The sequence below is a fragment of the Neolamprologus multifasciatus genome, chromosome 6, assembly GCF_963576455.1.
Source record: "Neolamprologus multifasciatus chromosome 6, fNeoMul1.2, whole genome shotgun sequence".
Classification (NCBI taxonomy): Eukaryota; Metazoa; Chordata; class Actinopteri; order Cichliformes; family Cichlidae; genus Neolamprologus; species Neolamprologus multifasciatus.
Window position 1 is genome coordinate 21,145,186 of NC_140444.1, and position 24,456 is coordinate 21,169,641.

At 39.1% G+C, this 24,456-nt stretch overlaps 1 protein-coding gene across 1 annotated transcript in view; it reads left to right on the forward strand.

Moving 5' to 3' along the window:
* The window catches only part of ctnna2 (catenin (cadherin-associated protein), alpha 2), a 331,385-nt gene that overhangs the window by 54,637 nt on the left and 252,292 nt on the right, over window positions 1-24,456 (forward strand). The window contains exons 3-6 of the mRNA XM_085161672.1: window positions 5,693-5,888; window positions 11,361-11,527; window positions 12,371-12,490; window positions 13,517-13,783. Of these exons, the coding sequence (XP_085017798.1) occupies window positions 5,693-5,888; window positions 11,361-11,527; window positions 12,371-12,490; window positions 13,517-13,783 (750 nt within the window). The remainder of the gene's footprint in view (window positions 1-5,692; window positions 5,889-11,360; window positions 11,528-12,370; window positions 12,491-13,516; window positions 13,784-24,456) is intronic.

The following is a 24,456-nucleotide window of genomic DNA, read 5'->3' on the forward strand; positions in this document are numbered from 1 at the left end:
AACAATGTATATCATTTCACACATGACCTCATAGAGTTGATGCGTAATCTTAAAGAATTAAATACCCTACCAAATATCTTGGAAGAAATACTCACTATTTCTAAGCTTAATGAGACAGATCTATATGGGTGTGCTTTACAGGTTGCATAGAGGATAATAGTCTAGCAAAGGCTGACTGTGTCTGAGCGGTGTGCATTAAGGCTGAGAGGAGGACATAACTTGTGGTTGTTTGGAATGAACCTCGGTGTGGTCTTGCATAAAGTCCAAACAGTGCTGCTAATATGCACGATAAATGGGCTTACCGAGGGCCAATTACCAGCTGCCAGAAAGGGCAAGGCTGCCTTGCGTAGACAGTAAATTTATTTTGTTTTGTGTCAGAGCATATTTGGATGCACTAGGGAGACATTATTGTGGCTCACTTCATTTTTTCATTTTGCAAACTACTTGTTTCTAACTCTTTCCTCGGGGCATGCATTTGATTATTCAGTGAGCACAGTTCTTATTTTGTGCTTGCAAGTGATAATGTATCATTCAGACTTTCTTGTGTTAAAGTCATGATGTTCGGAAAATATCTTTAAGCCAATGAGCTGAGTTATGAGTTGGTGTCACAGTGCTACAGCAGGTACTATACCTCTCTATGATGTGTACCTTTATTACATACTTTTCCCCCCGCTAACATCTTTAGACGAGCAGTAAGTACCGAGTTATGTTTAATGTGACACACGCTGCATTTAAAGATGGAAACAGCACATAATTTGCATTCATTACAAGTCTTAGAGAGTGGCTTTAAGGTCAGCACCATCTCTCCTGGTTGGAGCCAGAACCCTCCAAATATTTTTCCCTGTTTCTTGATTGTCTGAGAATGGCAATGGCTTTTTGTAGTGCACCATATCAGCGTGAAAGTGACCGTGATTGAATTTAAATGACTCAGCCACAGTAAAAATCTTAAATATCTAAGGACTTCAAATTGCTATGTCATTCAGCCTCATGCAAAAGCACTGAAATACCCCTTGCAATGCTTTTTGCTCCCAGTAATGTTTGTTTGTTAAGTCTGATGCAAATTCTTTGCCTAATTAGCATTATCCCCACTGGCCATTCATGTAGGTCCTTAAAATTAATTATTTGTTTGTGCTTCTTGGAGTAAATAGCCTGTGTAAAACATGGGTAACAGTTTTTAACTGTTATTGAAGTTAAAGTCATTTAATATGAAGTGAAAATGGTATAATTTATGCTTCTCTAGAGCTCATTCTTGAGATATTCAGCTAAGCATATGCATGCACGGACAGTTAGGCAAAAGCAATACAGCTAAGTCTGTGTGAAGGTAATGGAGTTGATTCCGACTCGGTGCCTGCTGTGAGGTTATCACAGATATAATTAAATATACATAATTTTTTAAGCTACTGTTGCAGAACAAAACATCACTTAAGTTTGACTTTAGTGATTCTCTCCCTGTGGGAAGCAGCTTGGCTGATACAGTAGCGATGGCTGTGTGTATTTGAAAGGCCAACCCTGTGTTTATGAATAGATGAGGGTTTGAAGAGCAGATAAACCACACAGATTCATAACTCAATATGTTGTTCTCTTTCATGGAAGAGTTACATAAGACATTATATCAACACTCAAGTTCAAAAAGAGCTGATCAACTTTTAATACAGGCAAGATAAGAAGGCAACTCTACAAACTTGGCCTCTAATAACTAGTAAGAGAGACAAACAGCAGCTGCTTGCATTTTAGGATAAACTTAATTTTTGCTTATTGGTATGTGGACTGGTTCTGACATAGCTCTTTCTACCTTAGTGGAGCATTCAAAGAGCTTTATAATGACTGTATATGACATGTAACTCTCATAAATCAGAAATGTGTTGAATGCGTATGCATATAAGAGACACTTGACTCTTAACATCAGTAAAATAAAAAAGGACTGTGGGCTTGTTTCATTACCGTATCCATACTCTGCAAAACCTTAAAGACTGCTTGGAGTGTAGGTATAATAATATGGCACCGTTAATGGGTTAATAAAATTAGTAATACCTTATTCACAGGACTGGAGCAGAAGTCATTTTAATGTAAGCTTGCAAACTGACATTGGACATATGTTACTATGTGATGGATGACAAAGGGTGAGCTGGCCTCTTCTTTTTCAAATGCTGCAGCAACGTGGTGAACTGTCATTATCTGCATTGTGTGTGCATGCATGCACACAAGCCATTGGCGCTAGAGTAATGACTAATCTGCAACAATAGAGCTGGCTAAGTTTAGCTGTTGTGTAACTTTATCTATAGTCATGTAATTGTAATATAACTGAATTAATTAACTTACAGTTGTTTTTTGGGGTTCTTATCTTTGTCAACAATCAAAAAAATGTGTTGGTGATCTGCTTGAAAAAAAAAACAGGTAGTTATTTTTTGATTGTGTTCCTGTGTTAATGAATGGTTTTATTTGAGTGTCACTAACTCTGAGTGTTTCCTTATCTCTGAGGTGAAGGGAGTTTTTGGTGTTATAGACGAGTGTGAGTTTGTGCATCTGTGTGTGTGTGTTTCTGTCCATTCATGTGTAAATATAATGATGAGTTATTGATTTATAACAACCAGGATTGAAATAAACACATCATTGCACTTCATATTGAGCACTAATTCCACTGTGCCAAGTGGTGCTGAACAGATGACCTGATGGTTAAGATGTATCAGAGTTTCTAAATCCTAAAATAATGCTATTGAATCATGAATTCGTTTCTAGACAAATACACGATGACCTAAAAGTTTAACTTGGTCTTTTATCAGCTTTACTATTCCTGGATCCATCATGAGTGAAGCCATACATCATTAACGCTTATATTGCAGCCTAGAAGCCCTGAAGTAATGCCGCCTTGACAGGACATAACTTTGCTCTTAGGGGCTTTTCAGAGTGAAAGCTTCTGATATATTCCTCAAACTAATAATATCACTCTATTGTGCAAGTTCAGCTGCCGTCAGACAGATAGTCCAAAGGCAGTCTCTGACTGGAGTGTGGAATGAGCAATTCTGCCCATGTACTTCCTCCCTGGCTTCAGATGGGAGTGTATAATTATGTGCAGCAAATGTGTCACCAAGATATAAGCAGCCAAATGTTTCTAGTCCTGATTTGCCTGTACAAGCAGCAATGATTGGTTATGCTCTTGCCCTCTAAGCTGAGTGACTTTAATGTATTCGTCGTTTCATTATTTTGTCTTAATTATGCTAAAAGTAGGATGTTATTCTTTGAGAGGTGATCATTTTGTTTCTATGATGATATCACATTTGATACAGTGCAGTGTTTGGTACTTTACACTGATAGCTAAATGGTTTTTTAATGTTGTGAAAGAATCCATAACTACAGTGCTGTGCAAAAGTCTTAATATATACCCTCAGATATACTTGTAATTCTTTTTTTAATGTTTTTAAGGTCTTTGAAAGTTTTTCTTTGTGCATTGGCTGCTTTTTTAGTCTTGTCTTTTTACCTGAAAATCTTCAGAATTGTTACTTTTGCTAGTTAAGGAAGCTAACTCAAGGGATGAACCAGTGTTGTGTTTACACAAAGATGGAAACAGCACATACACAAAATAATCAACAGCAAATATCTTGTTTTAATAATTTATATTTGTTGTCAATTTTTCCCTGCATCTATAAAAAAAGATAACAGAGATAACACCTTTTGACAAACATGAAGCAGTATTTTGTGCACCAAGGTGATTAACAAAGAGCTATTTACTAAAAAGTTGGCATATCTCTGCATGATGTATACTGTGTCCTAAAAAATGTGCAACTGGACAAGTGGAGGACAAAAGAAGACTTGGCAGGCCTGCAGACTGTCTGCAACAGGAGAACAGTATCTGAAAGTCATGGATCTGAAAAAATCCAGCAATCAAACCTGACACGGGACCTGAAAATACATTTGATCCTTGAGCAAATGTACCTATCTACCGTTCACCAAAACCTAATCAGAAATGCACTCAGTGTAAGGGTGGCTCTCAGAAAGCCATTCATAACGATGGGAAAGAAGAAGAAAAAGTCTGGTCTAAATCAGTGGCAAAGGTCTTATGATAGCCATCTGGAACACACAATGAAAGCTGTAATGGTTTGTGGTTGAATTTCAGCCAGTGATGTTGGGAATTTTGTCAAAATCCACAGAGTTATTAACATAGAAAATTGCTGTCAGATTTTGATCCACATGCAGTACTATCTGGAAAGTGTCTGATTGGCAAAAGCTTCATTTTTCAGTGTGACAAGGATCCCAAACACACTGCCAACGCATTAAAAGCCTACCTGGATAGAAAAACACAGAAAGGAACACTATCAGTCATTGACAAGCCTCCCCAGAGCCAGGACCTCAACAAAAACAACATAATCCTGAAACACTGAAGTTTTACTAATACAGTTAGATGGACTAACAGTATTAGTAAAATATATCTGTGTTTGTGGGTTCCTGCAACATTCCTGCAAAAGCCCTGATGGATATTGTCAGTGGTTGCAGCCCAAGACAGGTACTTGACTGATGCTGCACACAGTTTAGCAGTAATAGAATCTAGAATGAATAACCTCATTATTGTTGTGAAGGTCCAAATTATGAACGAAGCTTGGACTATTAGTCATCTTGTTTTCGTTCAACTTTTTTCCTTTGTGCAAAACCAGCACAAGTCATACTTCCTGCATTATTATGGAATGTACAGAAACATTATTATTCAGAAAAGAACCAAAGAAAGAAGATTAGTGTAATTACATTTTTTATAGGATTGGGAAAATTGCCCATATTGTGTTTCAGTATTACACTGGGTACCATTTATAAAGTGTTTAGATAACAGTATGTTTACAGAGCTAATAATACAGTTTTTGACAAGATCTTCTTTTATGCATAGGTAGTCCCCCCTTTGTGGTCCTGATTTGCAAAGTGTTGCGACCAGGATATTATCTCAAACCACTATCATCTCAGTGGCACTGATCACCATGCCCAGAACAACTGAACATCTCTGCCATCAAGCCTTGAGTAATAATTATATTACTGACTTATTATACACTATATAAACTTGAACTCAGTAATTACTCATGACCTTGGTATTGTTTACATAAGAACATTATCAACATTTCAGCCAGATTGGTGCTGAATAACACGGTAGGGTTTTCACCACCATTATTTCGTAGTCATTTCCAAGGACCAAATGAATAGAAATAAAAATATATAAAGTGGGCAAAATGAACTGAAATGTTACTTAATGGTAATAAGTATTTTATATAAAAGAGAGGGTTTAGATGCATTATTATGCTACCATACCATAATTTTAATGTCATTAAAATTACATAATTACTACTAATTATCACATAATAGCTATCAAAAATATCCTCTGATGGTTGGCAGTATGGCTGTGAGGGGGTTTCTTGGACTGTATTTGGTTTTGGAGGCTTACATAATACAGTGGCTTATGAATGTATAAAGATTATAATCAGCAAGCCCTGTAACAGGTACTAGGTTGTAGCAGTTTTTAATGTTTTAGAATAATATGATAATAAAATAATACATACTGGATCTTCCTATTATTTTTGGTGTTCTCATTATCTTTAATTGCTGGGATGTGCAGGTTATGTGCCGTAACCTCAGAAACAACGATGACCATACACCATAGCAACAAGTAGCAAATCAGTGTGTTCAGTAAGTTTTATATTTTCCTCTCCTGTTTATGAAGGTGACTACTCTGGTGAACACCAGCAACAAAGGGCCATCCAGTAAGAAGAAGGGACGCTCTAAGAAGGCCCACGTCCTGGCAGTGTCTGTTGAGCAGGCTACCCAGAACTTTCTCGAAAAGGGAGAGCAGATTGCCAAAGACAGCCAGGACCTCAAGGAGGAGCTTATTGCTGCTGTGGAAGATGTTCGTAAGCAAGGTAAGCCCGACTGTTTGTGCTTTCATTTTTGTTTTTAAATTGTGACTGGTCAGATAACAAGATTGTTAGTGTCTGTAATTCCTTATGCTTATTCTCTGTTAGACATCCAGTAAATTTTTCTAGATCATCAATTTCTAGAACATCAGTTATTGTCTTTAACCTCCTAGGACCTGGCATCCACATACAGTGGGGCAAAAAAGTATTTAGTCAGCCACCGATTGTGCAAGTTCCCCCACTTAAAATGATGACAGAGGTCAGTAATTTGCACCAGAGGTACACTTCAACTGTGAGAGACAGAATGTGAAAAAAAATCCATGAATTCACATGGTAGGATTTGTAAAGAATTTATTCGTAAATCAGGGTGGAAAATAAGTATTTGGTCACCTCAAACAAGGAAAATCCCTGGCTCTCACAGACCTGTAACGTCTTCTGTAAGAAGCTTTTCTGTCCCCCACTCGTTACCTGTATGAATGGCACCTGTTTGACCTCATCATCTGTATAAAAGACACCTGTCCACAGCCTCAACCAGTCAGACTCCAAACTCCGCCATGGCCAAGACCAAAGAGCTTTCGAAGGACACCAGGAAAAGAATTGTAGACCTGCACCAGACTGGGAAGAGTGAATCTACAATAGGCAAGCAGCTTGGTGTGAAAAAATCAACTGTGGGAGCAATCATCAGAAAATGGAAGACATACAAGACCACTGATAATCTCCCTCGATCTGGGGCTCCACGCAAGATCTCATCCCGTGGGGTCAAAATGATCATGAGAACGGTGAGCAAAGATCCCAGAACCACACGGGGGGACCTGGTGAATGACCTGCAGAGAGCTGGGACCAAAGTAACAAAGGTCACCATCAGTAACACACTACAACGGCAGGGAATCAAATCCCGCAGTGCCAGACGTGTTCCACTGCTGAAGCCAGTGCATGTCCAGGCCCGTCTGAAGTTTGCCAGAGAGCACATGGATGATACAGCAGAGGATTGGGAGAATGTCATGTGGTCAGATGAAACCAAAGTAGAACTTTTTGGTATAAACTCAACTCGTCGTGTTTGGAGGAAGAAGAATACTGAGTAGCATCCCAAGAACACCATACCTACTGTGAAGCATGGGGGTGGAAACATCATGCTATGGGGCTGTTTTTCTGCCAAGGGGACAGGACGACTGATCCGTGTTAAGGACAGAATGAATGGGGCCAAGTATCGTGAGATTTTGAGCCAAAACCTCCTTCCATCAGTGAGAACTTTGAAGATGAAACGAGGCTGGGTCTTCCAACATGACAATGATCCAAAACACACCGCCCGGGCAACAAAGGAGTGGCTCCGTAAGAAGCATTTGAAAGTCCTGGAGTGGCCTAGCCAGTCTCCAGACCTCAACCCCATAGAAAATCTGTGGCGGGAGTTGAAAGTCCGTGTTGCTCGGCGACAGCCCCAAAACATCACTGCTCTTGAGAAGATCTGCATGGAGGAATGGGCCAAAATACCAGCTACTGTGTGTGCAAACCTGGTAAAGACCTATAGTAAACGTTTGACCTGTTATTGCCAACAAAGGTTATGTTACAAAGTATTGAGTTGTATTTTTGTTATTGACCAAATACTTATTTTCCACCCTGATTTACGAATAAATTCTTTACAAATCCTACCATGTGAATTCATGGATTTTTTTTTCACATTCTGTCTCTCACAGTTGAAGTGTACCTCTGGTGCAAATTACTGACCTCTGTCATCATTTTAAGTGGGGGAACTTGCACAATCGGTGGCTGACTAAATACTTTTTTGCCCCACTGTATGTGGACATCACATTTTGGGTTATTTAGACCAAAATATTCAATTTTGCTCTACAAGGGCCTGATATCCACTTACAAGGACATTATACTGCTACTGTTCTATCAAAATCTTAAATGAATATCCTCATACGTGGCTCTTATTTTTCCTAAAAACAAAAGTAAGGTAAAAAAAATAAATCTGTAATTCTTTGTTTTTACATTCATCGGACCCCAATCAGCCCAAATATCAAAGAGAAATTAAAAATGCATGCTGTGGAAGAGTTCGGGTCTTAGGAGGTTAAAATATTTTTTCTTCAAAACACTTTAAAAGACATTAAAAAAAAGTTCCTTTATTTCCAAGCATCCAGTTTGCATATATTTACAATGGAATGGAGACTGGGTTGTTAACCTGTTTATTCTCTGTAACATATAAAATCAAAATCTCTGTCATTCATTCTGCTTGAAGTACTTTCATTTAGATACGTTTAATTGAGCATCTGTACAGACCAAATCTGTCCAGGTTGCAGCTACACATGACACTACTACAGATGAACAGTGAGGAAGTGTGAGATGCATGTGGAATTCAGAGTGTAGTCACATTAATGTTACTGATATGTAGTTGACAAAATAATTCCAATAATCAAAAGTAGTTCTGTATGGGTTATTTAAGGTCTCACTCACACAGGACTATAGACCAGTTGGCAACCACCTGGCAACCTTTAGTTGGTGGGGAAAAATGTGTATTCCTCGACTGAATGATTAATGGAGATTGCTTCCTGCTGCTGGGTGAAATCAGTTGCAAGAATGGTGCTACACCCCAAACCTACTTACGATTACTTTGCCTACTAGCAGGAAATCACAAGATTGAGAAACCAAATGCAGAAATAAAATGAAGGAAGACTCAATAAACAGTCTAGTAATGAAATCCATAAACAAAATAACATAAATGCAGAGGCTGGAGTAACACGAGGAATCACACTGGGAGTTTAAACACACAATGTGACAAAGAGAAGACAGCACTATTTATGCAAGCACAGACACACAGGGATAGTAAGGCAAATGAGAAACACTTGGATAGCAAGACAACGAGACAGCAGAAGTCAAACTAGACATGACACGCTCAAGACTATCTGCTACCAAAATAAATCAGGAAATCACAGACTTGCATACTCAAACTTGAGATAGAAAGACACATCGGGGAAGGCTAGAAAAACAACAGAAAATAACAAAATCACAGATGATCGCAGTATCTGGAATAACCATTAAGTCACCACAAAAATGGTGTTGGGAAATGGCTTATGCTAAGGCACTGTATTAATGTACAACACCCATGTTCACTACTATTATGACTGAAATAAGGACCCCTACTGACTTCTCTTGTTGTGTAAGTATTAGTATTCTAGATGAATAGGGAGCGTAATTGACATAAATGTAATGTTTTGGGAAAGTATTAAGTGTTTTGAATGTCATAGCAAGTCAGCTGTCTGCTCAACTTTAGATGAATGGAGAGTTAAAAGTGGCAAGCCAAATCCATTAAATATAGCAGATTAGTACCCATTAGATTTAGGCTTCACTTGCAGTGCGTGCAGCCTCACAAATGTAATGAGTCTAGTTCTGGAGTTGTTTACCCTAAAGTCATGCATCGTTAAAGCTTCGACTGTCTGTAATGTTGAGGGACCTTGCTGAATTTAAGGGTATTATAGATGCCCATTCTCATTAACGATTTGAAACTTAGTCGCTGAAACTTCTGCATGGATGCAGCACCTCACTCGAACAACAAATCATACTCTACTTTCTGGTGGCTTACACAGATGGAGCAATGTCACAGTACTTTGTAGTTCTCCGAAGTTTATTTTCTGTGCGGAGTGCGAGTCAGTGAGCCTTTATGTGAATCAAATGTTTGTCCCCAGAATGGAATTGGATTCCCTGTTCAGAAACCACATCAGCAGAAAGAGCAAATGGAGCTCAGCATATGTTGTGTTGTAGCCGTATTCCTCATCCTGCTCTGTCAGCGCGTACTTGGCTGCTGGTACTGTTGAATATTGACTTGACTGCTTTGGCACACCGCTCTTCTGAGGTGTGAAATAGACTGTTACCATACAGGTCATCACCACAGCTGACATCAGAAGGTTCAAGATTAATCTTCTCGCTTGTTAGGCATGCAAAGCGAAGTGACAAGGTGTGTTAAAAAATATTCTTGGACATTTAAAATATGTAGGACATGCTTTCAACTAACACTGCAGCATTTTTGTGTGCAAATGGCCATATTTATACTGAAGCAAATGAATTCACAGTCCTTTTTGACTCTTTAGAAAATATGTCCCTGAAAAAAATATTAGACTAAAATACTTACTTCCTGACTTTAAGAAAATAATAGGACGTCAGTACTAATACCCCACATATTTGGTAGGTTGTATATAAGTACTGTACATACCAGGTCATCAGGGAGAACAGTTCATATTAATAATGTTAAACTTATGAGCATGAGGATATGCTATGTTGTCTGTATCCCACAGACTAAAAAATAATATCGCAGTTTAAGTGACCTTTAGCAGCTGCTGGAAGCGTGCCCCTTTGAATGGAATTGTCTGCCTAGTTAAAGTCATTGTGAATTATAAAATGGTTTTAAATCTGTCATCGCCTCATCAGGCCTCTCTCAATGTGACCTCAGGGTCCCAGTCCCCTTCATCTTGTCATAAATTAAATTAGAGATGCTGATTTCAGACCATGGAGGGGTTCAGTAATACACTTTTCTCTGTCACTCTTCACTGGGTCAGACAGACGTATGGCACTACCAGTATCATCATGAGTTCATTTGCAGTTCTGTGTGTGTGTCCCTGTGTGTGTGTTTAGTTGAACACATGCTGTGCATGTTTGTGTTTAACATGCTGAGTTCTGTTTATCTGATTATGAGGTTATCACTCTGGCATAACATAAACAACTTTGTTTACTCACTAATTCTTATTTATGCTAAGAGAACTGGTTTGCCAGTTTTTGCCTGTTGCCAGGTTTCTCCTGATCCAGGTGGAACATGTCTAATTATTTAGAGTATCAATGTTTGCATGCACGTGTGTATTCAGATTCATTTTATATGCTTTGATTTAATGTTGGAGATGTGGGGGATGGGTTTTGCTCAGAAATATGAGCCATATACACACTAGTGTATTGTCTGTACTACCCGGCCTAAGCTGAAATGTCTAAGGCTTACTGTGGTTGCCATGCTAGCAAACTACTTGTTAAGTAGCAGTGAAACTTTGGAAATTTCAATGTAAACTGCAGGAGAACATTTGCCTTCAAACTAAAAGCTGGGTCTTTTGAAATGGAAACTGTGGGTGACTGCAGCAATCAGTTAGCAACCAAAGCAATCAATCAATTGGTGCAGCACCCTTTTTCTGATTGATTTAACCAGCAAGCAACTTCTCTCGTGACTGGTTGGGAAATACATATATTTGCCTAGCAACTGGAGGTTGTCAGCGGGTTGCAAATTGGTTGCTAGGGCAGGCTATTTTAATAGAGCCTAAGATGTAGTTTTTCTGACAAACTGCTTCATGACCTCTGAGCTGTATGAGAAGAAGCGTAATTACACTTAATCTTCAGTCAGTTTTAACAATTTGGGTGATTATAGTCTGCACACACATGCACTCGCACTCACACAGATAATATCATACTCTCTGCTCCACTTACTGTTTTCTTCTATCCATTTTGCAGGAGAAACCATGCGTATTGCCTCATCGGAGTTTGCCGATGACCCGTGCTCCTCTGTGAAGCGTGGCACCATGGTGAGGGCTGCCCGCGCCCTGCTGTCTGCTGTCACTCGCTTGCTCATCCTTGCTGACATGGCTGATGTCATGAGGCTGCTGGCCCACCTTAAAATTGTAAGTGCAGTGAACACCCAACCAAGTATACTTCTTGGTTACGTTGTGATGGAGCTGTACTTAGAACTGCAACACTTTAAATATATATATGTGTAAAAAATACTGACTCTCCAAATATCTACGTGGTTTTAAGACTTGTATGCAGAGTTTGCTTAAAGAAGGTCAGTAAACAAAAAAGACTTCCTGTTGGTGTATAGTCCGTGTAGTCAGTGCAGACTTTTATAACAACCTCTGCACACATTTGCATTTAGATAAGGGAATAGAGGAGCATCCTGGAAATGGACATTATAGCATAGTGCTCTGGTGTGATGAACTACTCTCAGTGTAGTCATGTGAAGAACGTGAGCTGTTCATTCACTTAGACAGTAGCTCTGGGCTTTATAACTCGAGTTAATACAGTGTGCCAGAAAGAATGATATGTATTTGGTATAATCTGAATCCAACTCATGCCTGCATCCATCTGCAGTCACTCATTTTGTCCCTGTCTCACAAATGCACAAACACTAAAAATCCTTTTTTCCAGCCTCATTCTTCAGGCCCACATAGGGACTTAACTCAAGCCTGTATAAGCCCCACCATCAAAGGCCACTTAACATTATCTCTGCCTCTTCTCCCGTTTTCATTACATCTTCCGCAGCATTTTTAACAGGGATAAACGGGTTTATAGTTAGGATATATCAGCAAGATGGATTGACACTTACTGAAATTACACAACTACTAAAAACACATTAGATATTACAATTACAGAAAATAAATGCTTTAACTAATATTGATTATTTAAGACGTTGTCTACTGGTTTGTGCACAAAGTTTTTGAAAGACTGTGTGCGTATGTGTGTGGCAGGTGGAAGAAGCCCTGGAGGGAGTAAAGAATGCTACCAATGAGCAGGATCTGGCCAACCGGTTCAAAGAGTTTGGGAAAGAGATGGTGAAGCTTAACTATGTGGCAGCCCGGAGACAGCAGGTACCTGGAATTCCAATGTCTCATGCTCTTTCAGAAAAATAACGTGTCTCTCTTGGATAAAAGGTCCTCCAAGTGTCCGCCGTTCTTCTTCTGTCTTGATAAACGAGGGAATGTCACAGTTGAAGCCTCAGCCTGTAAAATATTAGAAACTCGAACTCAACTCAAAGCTTTAATCAATCAGATTGCAAACGTTGTGCAAACAAATGTTGCTATAATCTGACATCACTCTCTAGCAGATGTTAAGTGTTTGTTTCAGACAACCAGTTTAATCTGTTTTGCATTAAGGGCATTTGTCTCATTAGAGCCAGCTTTAATACATCCAATTTCTTTGTGCCATGGAGTAAATTTGAAAGATTGCATAGGATAGGATAAAAAAAATACAATGGCCAACACACATTGTTTAAAAATGTATTGTAAAATTCATCATTTTAAAGTCAGAAATATTATACACATTTCTTTTAGATTTTTGGTCATTAACATTTAACACTAGAATTCACAGCTGTTGTAGATAGGCCACATTTGTGTAGTCTCCTTTGTAATGTTTTAGCAAATTTTAAATGGTGCGGATTATTAGTGTGTAGGATTTGTTTTAGCTGGGATGTAGAGTAAGCTAAATCTCTGCACCAGCGCTTATTTGATCCTGGAGAATTACACATCAAAGTGATTTTTAATATGGCCCCCAGTGTGACAAAAAGCTTATAGAGGATTTTTTCCTGCATGTGTCATGTTGGCAAGCGCCCATGCTGCCGAGGTGAACCAGAGCAAAACACTGAGGCTAATTCTGCCCAGCTCTATAGTTGCTGATCTGCTGACGCTGCCTTAACTTTGTGAAGTTGAAACAATACCAGTTCATCAGATTCAATTCATCAAATGGGACATGAACTTGTTTTTTAACAATATAGTTCTTCAACTGTGACCTGTTCCTCACACTGTTTTCAATTTCTCAAGCAATACTCCAGGGTTTTGCAAGTTACACTGTTATTATCGCTTGTCTGAAAAAAAAAAAAACCTTTGCTATCTTCTCAGGAGCTGAAAGACCCCCAGTGCCGAGATGAGATGGCAGCTGCGCGTGGGGCCCTTAAGAAAAATGCCACTATGCTGTATACGGCTTCTCAGGCCTTTCTGCGCCATCCAGACGTGGCAGCCACACGGGCCAATCGAGACTACGTGTTTAAACAGGTCCAGGAGGCCATAGGAGGCATCTCAAGTGCTGCACAGGCCACCTCACCCACTGACGAGAAGCATGGCCATGCTGGCATTGGAGAACTTGCTGCTGCCCTTAATGAATTTGATGTAAGTCAACAAGCATGTTTGTACTGCTTTAAAAATACAAGACTAAACCATACATATATATCACATCTCTAGTACAGGACAAGGATTCTGCATGATATGCTGATACAAAGAGTACTGCGTAATATAAAAGGTTGGGTGTTTATGCGGGCAACTTCTTACAGGTTATCACTGATGCTATGACTACATGGACAATAGTTATTATATATTTTACCTTTCATTTTGACTATATTTTGACCTTTGGCTCTCAGACAACAAAAAACTCACTAGTATATTCTTTCTTTCAACATATAACTCAAAATAATAATAATCATGTACAGCGATGGTTAATCATCTTCATTCAGATTATACACAATCATAGGCCCAATTATGGCCAGAAACCTCCATGAAAAGCATCATCTGCTGCCATCTAGTGGCCAGATGTTAACAGTGCTGTATTGCTGGATGGGCTTTTTGCATCAAGTCCTCCAGATGTTGAAAACTATCAGTCCTCTTTTTTTTTTAAATTCCCTGAAACATGTTCTGACAAAAAATATTAACTGGGCTTGAAATCCAGGAAAAGTGAGTCACTAAGCCACTAAGGAATAGGTTTAAGGACCCTATTTAAGGATAAAAGTATTATTCAAGCTTGTGCCATGACCGATCAGGATCACACTGTCTTCACATGTAGATTTACTGAAAGGTATATTGCGGTACACAGTATTTAATAGATAACTTCAAGACATGAAATGTTGCAGTGTGTAACAAAGTTATTAGCAAAGCCACCCAATGTAAGGTTTATGACACAGCTGCCTTAACAGTACTGGTAATTACCAAAATAATATTTTTAATGATTCTGTAACGGTTAAAAATAATATTTTTTATATTTTTTTGTATTTCTGAAGTCGAGTCCAGTGTTTTGACTCAAATTTGGATACAAACAAACATGAATTCAGTTTATTCATTGCCATTAAACAAGCTTGGGACAGATTTCTGCATCAACATATGGTGAATTTAATATTTTTCAGTTTTCACTCACAGCTACAAAGGTCAGAGTAGAAAAGCGCAATGTTCCACTTACTGTGTACATACAGTTATGTTAATTAGACATAAATAAATCATATTAAAAAATTCCTTTCTTATCAATGAATGGGTTTTATTGCTGTCTGCATAAAATGTTTTATCATTGATTTAAGTAACTATAATCCTTGACAGTATCAGTCCCAAAAGCTGAAAGAATTAACTAACAAAATCTCTCTCAAATCTCTCAAATCTCACTTAATCTGCTTATCAAAAAACCCCATACAAACATTAAAAAGCCCTGCAGTCTATTACCTATTACCCAGTACACTAATGATACAACATTATACCTGATAATGTACGATTCTGCTCGACTGTATTTCTCTGTTTGGTGTTACTGAGCTGACACAACAAGTTAGTTACCTCACAGAAAATAATATTTTCATGATGAAAGAATATTTAGCTTTGGATTTGTTTTTAATATATTTATAGAAGAAACAAACTGTTAAAAAACTTTACAGCTTCACCCTTTAGGGGCCTAAGATATTGAACCTTATGTGTAATATTATTTAAATACAATTTAGACTTTAAGGATGACAATTTGTTTTGACTCTTCAGATTTACAATGGGAAGTGCAATAAACAATGGCCTTTTTAGATCCCACAACCTTGTTGTTTAAAAAATTTACATTAAAAAAAACTCTCTGTGTAAATTGTCTCCTTAAATGTGAGGAGATAAATCACAATAGACCATGTGGAATGAAAATGACATTGTTGAATGAAAAGTTGACTGTAATTATGCATTCTCTAATCTCGTTAGCCCCACTTTCATACATATTGTTTGATGTATTTTCAGGGAGATTGTGTTCCATGTAGGGCTTTGAATAATCAGCATTTAACTCGGAGGAAATGATCTACTCTAGCTTACGTGTTTAAACCTACACTTACATGTTGAAGCTTTCTCTTCCAATTTGATTTATATTTCCAGCTCTTCTTTAACTCTTTGGCAGCTCAAGTTTCCACCCCTTCAAACAAACTGTGTGTGTGTGTGTGTGTGTGTGTGTGTGTGTGTGTGTGTTTCCACAGTAAATGAAATATAGTCCCCCAAGTGCCATTTTCAGTACTTTCTTTTGGCCCCAAATATTGCTAGTTTGCATTGTGTTAGTGACACCTTGTGGTAACAGTTGGGAATTAAAAATGCAATGCAGCAGCTTTGAAGAGAACTGAGGGTGAAACACAGGCAGCTGAATATTAGAAAATAAAAGCTGTCTTGTGCTGAGGGATTAGACAGAGACCTAAATTTTAGTTTCTTCTGAACTTCCTATCCTATTATTTTGCACAGGGCCATGGCCTAAAGTAATCATATTGACTGTGTTTTTATGTAAAACAGTAGGACTTTTTAGAACAGCAAAAGACGTGCATAATTCGATTCTATTCGGCAGGCAGACAGCCAGCAGTTAAATGAGACAAATTGCCCTTTGCTAGGCCCTCTGTGCCGCCCAAAGCTGGTGCATGTTTAATTCCTAACTTACAACAGAGACACAGACTATGGTAAGGTCCTCTCAGAATAGTAATGAACTGATATACTAAGCTATGAGGCGAGATGCTTAAAGGGTTTTCCGTATGCACATGCAGCACATGTTTAGTGCGAATATATTTAATAACGGCTTGTGCTGAGCGGTAAAACACATGCACGCATACCCACAATACTGTATAGAGTATTCAGTTTATATATTCATCCAATGCAAAAGTAGCTGTACATCTTTTTTTGTACACAGTGATGAACATTCATTCCTGTCGGTGCACATGTGTTTTTGCTTTCCGTGTTTTAATCAAATGCCATTGGATACTGCTGAGTTTCCTGATTTTATCTGTTTTGGAGAGATAGTCCCCGTCTTGACTCGCCATTGATCGGCTTCTAATCCTTTGACTCTTGTGCATTGGTTTGACACATGGATGGAAGAGCAGACTGTAGCACTGACTGCTGTGACAGATATAGGGTAAAATGTCTCTTTCCAGTGGGTGGGTTTTTGGAGGAAGGGCTGCAGTATAATGGTACTCATTTCGTTTCACTAATGGATATGAGTGACTACATATAGACAAGTTGTTCCCTCTACCAGAGAGATCATAATTTTGCCGAAACTATCAGCTTTGACTCATTGATTCTGTACTCAGTTACCGCAGTTTCCCACAGTCTCCTTTTAGACACTGACATTATGAAATGAAGGTAATTTGGTCACACAAAAATGTAGATATATGACTAAAGGGTACAGTGATTTATATCAGTCTCACACTGACTTTTGTGTGGTCTCTATAACATTGACTTTCATTTTGGTTAGAATGAAAGTAGAGTACCCTTCATCTCTGCCATCTTAATTTAAAGAATATGAAATTACCTATAAAAGAGGTGAGAGTATGGAGTACCTGCTGTGTAAAAAAGAAAAACAACGTGAAGACTGTATATATTTGTAACTTAAAAAAAAAAACTAGCAAGGATGCCTCAACAAACCCTCAATATCTTTTGACACTAAAGGTTAGCTGAGATTTTTAAATGCTGGGCACAGAGATAGGTCTATAGCTGGAGTGAAAGGGCGGCTTAGGAATAAGACAGGAAAGAAGGAATGACCTCATTTATTCCTAGACACCTGGAATTACTGATACCTGGAATTAGTTTGAAATAAGTCAACACAGGACACAGACGTATAAGATCTATTTAGAGAGAAAAGGGAGGTCAGTGTTAGTTCACATTTACTCAGTTTCAGCATCTTTTGGCATACAACAAAGAGGTGACATTAGCTCCCTGTCTCCCTTTTACCTTTAAGAGCTCGCCATCAAGGACTTCCTCTAGAGCGCCTTTTGAAATACACTGAATGTCTTGGGAAGAGGTTTAATTTAAAGTACGCAAGTATGAATATAGCTTTCATGTTATTGACATTGAATGTTAACACCAGTTTTTGGTTTGGTATAGAAAATTAATATGCTGTGGAAATTCCCGTTGCTTCTAATGATAAATGTGTGATCCGGGATTTTTCCAGGCTCAATGATGGCAAAGAACTGATTGAACATTAGTGAAGTTAATTAAATTTAATGAAGGCTGCTAAAGAGATGTGCGTGTTTGTACTGGATTGACTATGACAGAGATAAACACAGTTAAGTTTAAGTGGAGCTGCTATCAACAATCTTCAAACGATAAATATCAAAGAGTATTTACCGATTACCTCGTACATCATATAAATGCCATCCAGCATGGACGATAACTCACGCTGAGCCTTGAAGTAAGTCAGCTAACGTTAGCAAGATTGACAACGCATTCTGTTGTGATTTATGGCTAAAATACTGACGGGACTCTCTCTTTTAAATCACGTGACCTCATTTTTACTAATAATACGAGTTATGTTCTTAATTAGCCATCTGCTACCTCGGTCCATTATCTCTTCAATTTTCCACCGGCCCCAGCTGATTCCTTTTCTGCAATAATAGTCGACAGTGATAGATTTAACACCCTTAAAATAGTTTTTTTTTTTATTGCAGACATGGTCAGGCTTTGGGAAAGGCAGCACAGCGTTTAAGAGTAGCTACCTTTAAATTCGCTATGCAGGAAAAACCCTGTCATGTTGGAATGAAAGTCTTTATTCTGAGGATCTGAACTCAGCGGGAGGACAGATGGAGTTGAGGCCCTAAGGGGAATGTGGGTAAAGACACACTGTAGCACACACATGCTTTGATTTTTAGGTCACAACCCACATACACAATGTAGCGATTCTATTAGACCTCAATATATGCCAAGGCAGTGTAGGGATGAATTCATTTTAGAAGATGTTCAGACGTGCTATGGCTTTTTATTTATGCTTCATGTAAGCTGTTATAGCACATGCACACATAGAAATGACTTCGTCTGTGGGGGGAAAACGGTCACTCGCTATGAGGATTTATGCACAGGGAGGAAACAGACTGTTGCACTCACCCAGTGTAAATTTTAATAAGCAATCTCTTATTGTCTCTCACTGCCTTTCTCCTACTCTGAGCCTCCTTATCTCTGTACAGTCAAACGCGAGAAGGATCTGATGCAGCCTTTTAAAATGGTGACACTGTCGGTCTTTCGTGCTCTCTCACACTCATTTGAAGTGTCACATAAAAGCAGCAGCAGCGAACAGCAGTAAAGTAAGTACTTCTCGCAGAAACCTTCTAAGTATGAAAAAACACAAGATACACTATGACTCGAGTAATGTAACTGAGCTAGGAAGAGCCTGCCAACACAAGTATGAGTTATAGATGGTCTTCCTTTTATTCCTCTGCGGCTGCTGCCGCCTTCGATTAGATGAGCCAAGTGGAGTGGGGAAAAAAATGAGGTTGGTGTCTTTTAACATAATTGTGATTGCATCAAAATGATTGCCTCGTCCTCAGCTTTCATTCTTTCCTCTCAACCAGCAAATTAAATTTGCTTCCTTCTGAGCAGGGATACACGATAGCATTGTTTGAATTTGAACGTTTTTTTTTTCTCCTCCTTAATATTATGTCAGATTTGGTCCAGTGCTGTGTCCTTTGTGTGCCACATCTGCTTTGCGTGGATCAGTGCAAACAGGTGGTCAAATGTGCAGCTGTTCAAACATATTACCCTCAGCCTAAAAGCTTAACGTAAGTTCACGCAGTGACCAGCAGGTGGCAGTGTTTAATTACATTTAATACTTGCCCAGTCTCTGTTTTCCCGTTCCCCACCCTCTCTATATCTTTTTCCATTTTTATCCCCTTTTCCTTAGAAACAGAGAATGTAGACTTGCTCAGAGCAAGAGCCTGCATTGCCTTGTATGTTTTTTTTCTTTTTTTGCACCGTTAATGAGACTGAAGCTATTTTTTGATTCGGAGACGTTTTGATGCATGTAGATGCCTTGAATTGAGGTCCGTCAAAGAGAATTCACTATTAGATTACCACATAGAGCCTTTTCAATATGGCCCCACAAATGCTGCTCTCTTCTCATCCACATTTCTACAAAGAAAGGGGCAACACAGTTAGAAAACCTCAGCTATACCCTTCTTTCACCCCTACTCCTGTTATGTCCTCGTAACAGCCCCTGACCCGAGTGCACTGTGAATGGTGCTTAGTGCCTGCATGTGTACTATACGCGCAGGCAGTCAGAAACATATTCCATTCACACACATTGCAGACACACGGGCAGAGGAGATCTCTGAGTCTGCGGCAGAGATCCAAGTCGCACTGGATCACTTTACCATGGTTTATTTTTCCATCTGCTTGTCCTCTTTCCTCATGTTTTTTTTTTTAGGGGGTTATTTACACGGCATCTTTTTCACTCTCTCACACCTCTGTCTCCTTTTCTGTTTCTCTTTTTTCACTCTTTTTGTTTTCATTGTCTGATGTTTTCATTGTCTGATCTGTTTTGAACCAATAGAGGTGTTTGAAATGCTAGCTTGCTTACATGTGTGCTCTGAGCATATTTGATAGCACCATTGTATTTTTATGCAAAACCCTTCTCCATATATTGCTGGGCCTCTAGTCACACTGCACAAGCATATGCCTGCATACATTAGGGGCTAACTCTAACCGGATTTACTTGCTAGCTCAAAGAAAGTATGCATGAAAGCCATTCTTTGAATGTCACTGTGGCAAGCATTGGCTCCTAGTGTAAGTCACTTTTCAGTGCTGCACGTCCGTCTGTGTAGCGACAGGTAATTGGACACCTTTCTGTTTATAGGATGATGCACTGAGAATCTTTGAATTACAGCTAATATAGGAATTCAAGTAAACATCACAGACATCACAACAGTGAGGGGAAAATGCTCTTCCCCTTTCTGTCCGTCTGTCTGCCCGTCTGTGTGAAATATGTGCATGTGATGAAGATTTTCATGTGTTCTTTTTGACATTTTGATTTCATTCTTTCCTCGTCGTTCCTATGGATCTCTTCGTCTTGTGGTATGAGCAAAATGGAGAATAGACAGGGTCTTCATTGTTAGTGTATACACAGTGACTGCACACTGATGACCTTTCCGCATACTGCGTTTGTGGATGAGATACTCTTGGACCAGACACAGAGATGGTGGCAGGGAGAAACGCGGCTCTAATGTATGTAGATGTATTCTTAACTGAGGGATAGCTTTCTTGGTAATTGCTATATCAATCTGGGCTCTCCTATCCTTACTGTCTCATTTCAGGCTCGCTCTTATTTTTCTCTCTCGTTCTCTCTCTCTCTCTCTCTCTCTCTCTCACACACACACACACACACACACACACACACACACACACATACACACACACACACTTTCTCTTTCTGCATTGTCTCTCTCTCCTGCTTTTGATTATGTGGGTGATCAACAAATTTTAAAGCTACCTGTGAGCAGCTGGCAGATAAGAAAGAGTATATCCCAATCATCTCAGTGGCACTTTGCTGGGGAAGGTCAGACATAAATATGCCCAATCATGTACAGATGCTCACAGACCTTAAGCATTATTAACAGTATCGAACATAGTGCCAAGTGGCTTTGCTATTGACAGGAGCCCTGGCGTGTTCAATAAACTCCACTCCCACCGTCTTTTTCACCTTGGCTGAATCATATGTTAGCCCAGAGGTACACCTCTTAATTACAACATCCTCTGCCTGCCGATTACAACCCTGCCTTATTCTCTATGGACAGATGCACCTGTCAAGAGAAATATGAATAGGGGGACTAAACTGAAGTAATGGGACATGACCGGGGAGATAGAGAAGTATTGGTTTGTTTGTTGCTGTACAGTAATTAGCCACTGCCTGTCTTGTCTTGATGGGAATAAGGTATGAGCGAACTGTGAGGGAAGCAGACGGAGAGTGGGAGGGGTCATTGGTAAACAGGATCCATACTCGTTACAGTCGGAGCTTACAGTCTAAGGTCCATTGTTTCTCTCCACCTACTCTTCCCATAAAGCTCGGTTTGCAGCTTTCAGGAATTACTCAGCCCTACTTGTTTATTTCCTCTCATAGTTTTAGTCCTGTTAGATTAGACTGACTGATGTTCTGCCAAGGCACTTTGGCAGTTTGAATTCACATGATGCACACAAAACAATGAAAATACATTATATTGTAATACATCAGATGCTTCGGAGAAACACAGACTCCCATATTCACAGACTTTTAAAAATATCTTTATTTAATTATTTATTCATTTCATTTCTTGGTTCATATTTAGTAAAAAGAGAGACAGTTTTTTCCTGACCATGTTCTCGGTTAGAATGAAGGAAATGATTAAACAAGCAGTTTGAGTCTCTCCTTAGCACTCTCTTCATATATAGACACTCAGTCTAAGCAACTGAAGTGAAATACTGCATCTTCAGACCTTTCTCCGCATAAAACTCTTGGGACCTGATGTCTGAGTGGGTGCAGCAAATTACTTTCTTTTTCTTTTTTTCCTTTTTTTTTTAAAGGTGTCTCACCTTCTAGTCAAGGTCTTCTCTATCAGTGTCTCACATGCCAGGTTGCCCACTCAGCTCTGTTCAGTCTCATGGATGTGGGGGCGTGCTGGCTCTTGCTCATGCAATACATGTATACTGTATGCACACATAAACACATACTCACACCAAGCACTTGAACAGCTAAATGCAAAAGATAAGACCAACTAGGAGAGCCTCTTGGCTCAAGGTCAGTCTCACTGTCCTCCAGAGTCACACAAAGCAGCATTTGTTTGGGAAACATTTTGATGACTCTGAAAGTGCAACACACTCGCACTTGTAAAGGAAATGTTTGTAACGGAATACATCTGGCAGGAAGGAAGTCCTGGTTCCTCATATAAACGGACACGTGACTGTATAGAAGGAAGTTGGAATACATTTACAGAGATTTCGGCAGTCAAAGGTCTATACAATATTAAATAAAGACTCTTTTATCAAGTGCTGGTCACAATAGACAAAATACAGTTTGGCGCCTACATCACGTCAACTTGAGGATTTCCATTATTTGGACATTTTTAGTGAATAACGATGTTCAACAAAATGCTTCCAAGAGAACATTATGCAGCATTTCTTGAAGAAATTTACAAGTCTCTGAGGGAGATAAAATTACACTCCAGGTACAAGCGGAGGCACGCGGTACGGGCACTCGTTCAACATCTCAGAGAGAGAATTTTCCATCTATAGTTTGTGAAAGTCTCTATATTCCACATGTTGGGGCTTTCCTTCTTCCTGTTCAAATGTAATTCATACATTCAGGTTAATGTGTTATGTTTCCTTCCATATATTAGATTTTATTCTGTGTAGTCAGAGTTTTCAGCTGCCACCTTAAGCTTTTGCTTAAAGACTGTAGATAAGTCAGTAGTTGCACAAGAACTCCTTTCACGCTGTTGCCTCTGATTTGAAGTGTCTGACATCAAAACTATAAAAATGTATGTCAAAGTATACAAGGACAGTTCCTGACTTGATTAATACAAGGATGATCCACATGCATGGGTAGATAGTGTTTCTGTTTTATAATAAATGCCAAAAAAGCCTTTTTGAGTCACAGGGGAAGCTGAATTTGAAGCAGTCAAAAGAAGTACTTTAACACACCATCAATTCTGTGCTGCCTTCTTTGTCAGGGCTTTGTTCCCCGGATGTACTGGGCTTAGTTTTTTCCTCCTCTTCATCTATAGGCAGTTATAAAAATACTTAAGGTGCCCGACTGGGATTTTGACAAGCGAGGGGAACCAACCAATAGTCGAGCATGCTTACTTAAATAGTGCTGCACTCAGAAACTCTCTAATTTCCCCCTGTGGCATCCAGAATGGAAGCGATGCCCCATATCCCTCATCTATGTTTGGAAGATGCACTAATGCACCAGTGAAGTTGCTAAGATGAATGCAGCTTTGTTGACGGGCCAATTTAGCTGTCATTTTGAGATAATGGAGAGTTCTGTGGCAGTAAGTACATCCACATACAGCAATCATCCAGAGCTGAGCTCCTTCAAATCCTGGAGATCCTGGTCTTCTTTCATGGCAAAACAAAAATCATTTTCCATGTCTATAGAATAACCACTATGGAACTGAAGACTGCAAGCTGGTCCTAAATGTATAAAAAATAAAAATAAATGCAATTTACTTAAATTAAAGACATTAAATACAGTGAAGGACAAAGAGTATTTTCCATTCCCAACAAGTCAAGTGTACGTTCTCATTAAATTCATGTTTTACATCTCAGAAGTTGAAAGGGAAACACTCCTTGAATGACAACTTAGCAATGAGCCAGATGATGCATCTCCTCTCATCAGCATAGCTTTCAGGACTTCTTTTGCTGCAGTGAAATTGACTGTTCTCTTTCATACTCTTGCTTTCCCAGCATTATGCCTTCATCTTGTTAGTTCCACATCTTTTCCCTTTATCCCCTTTCCAGTCTTTTAAATCTTGTAATGGTGCCTACTAAAGCATCCACTGTGTGTACATTCCCACTGTGTGCAGTTGTTTTCTCACTTTCAGCCTCAATGGCGTCCAATTGCAAATCTGTCTTGGCTGAAGGTTATGAGTTCTTCTGAACACCGTCTTGCAAAAGCTGCAGCAGTTAAATTAGAAACTTGAGAAAATGATCCTTCCATCCTTGCCAAACCCACTGGCTGGCTGTACCACAGCTCCACTGCCTTTCCTCACAGAGGTAAATACCCAGTTGCGTATTTCCTAGAGGATATTCTGATGATGTATCCTTAATCCTTGTCTCAATCAACAAACTTTGTG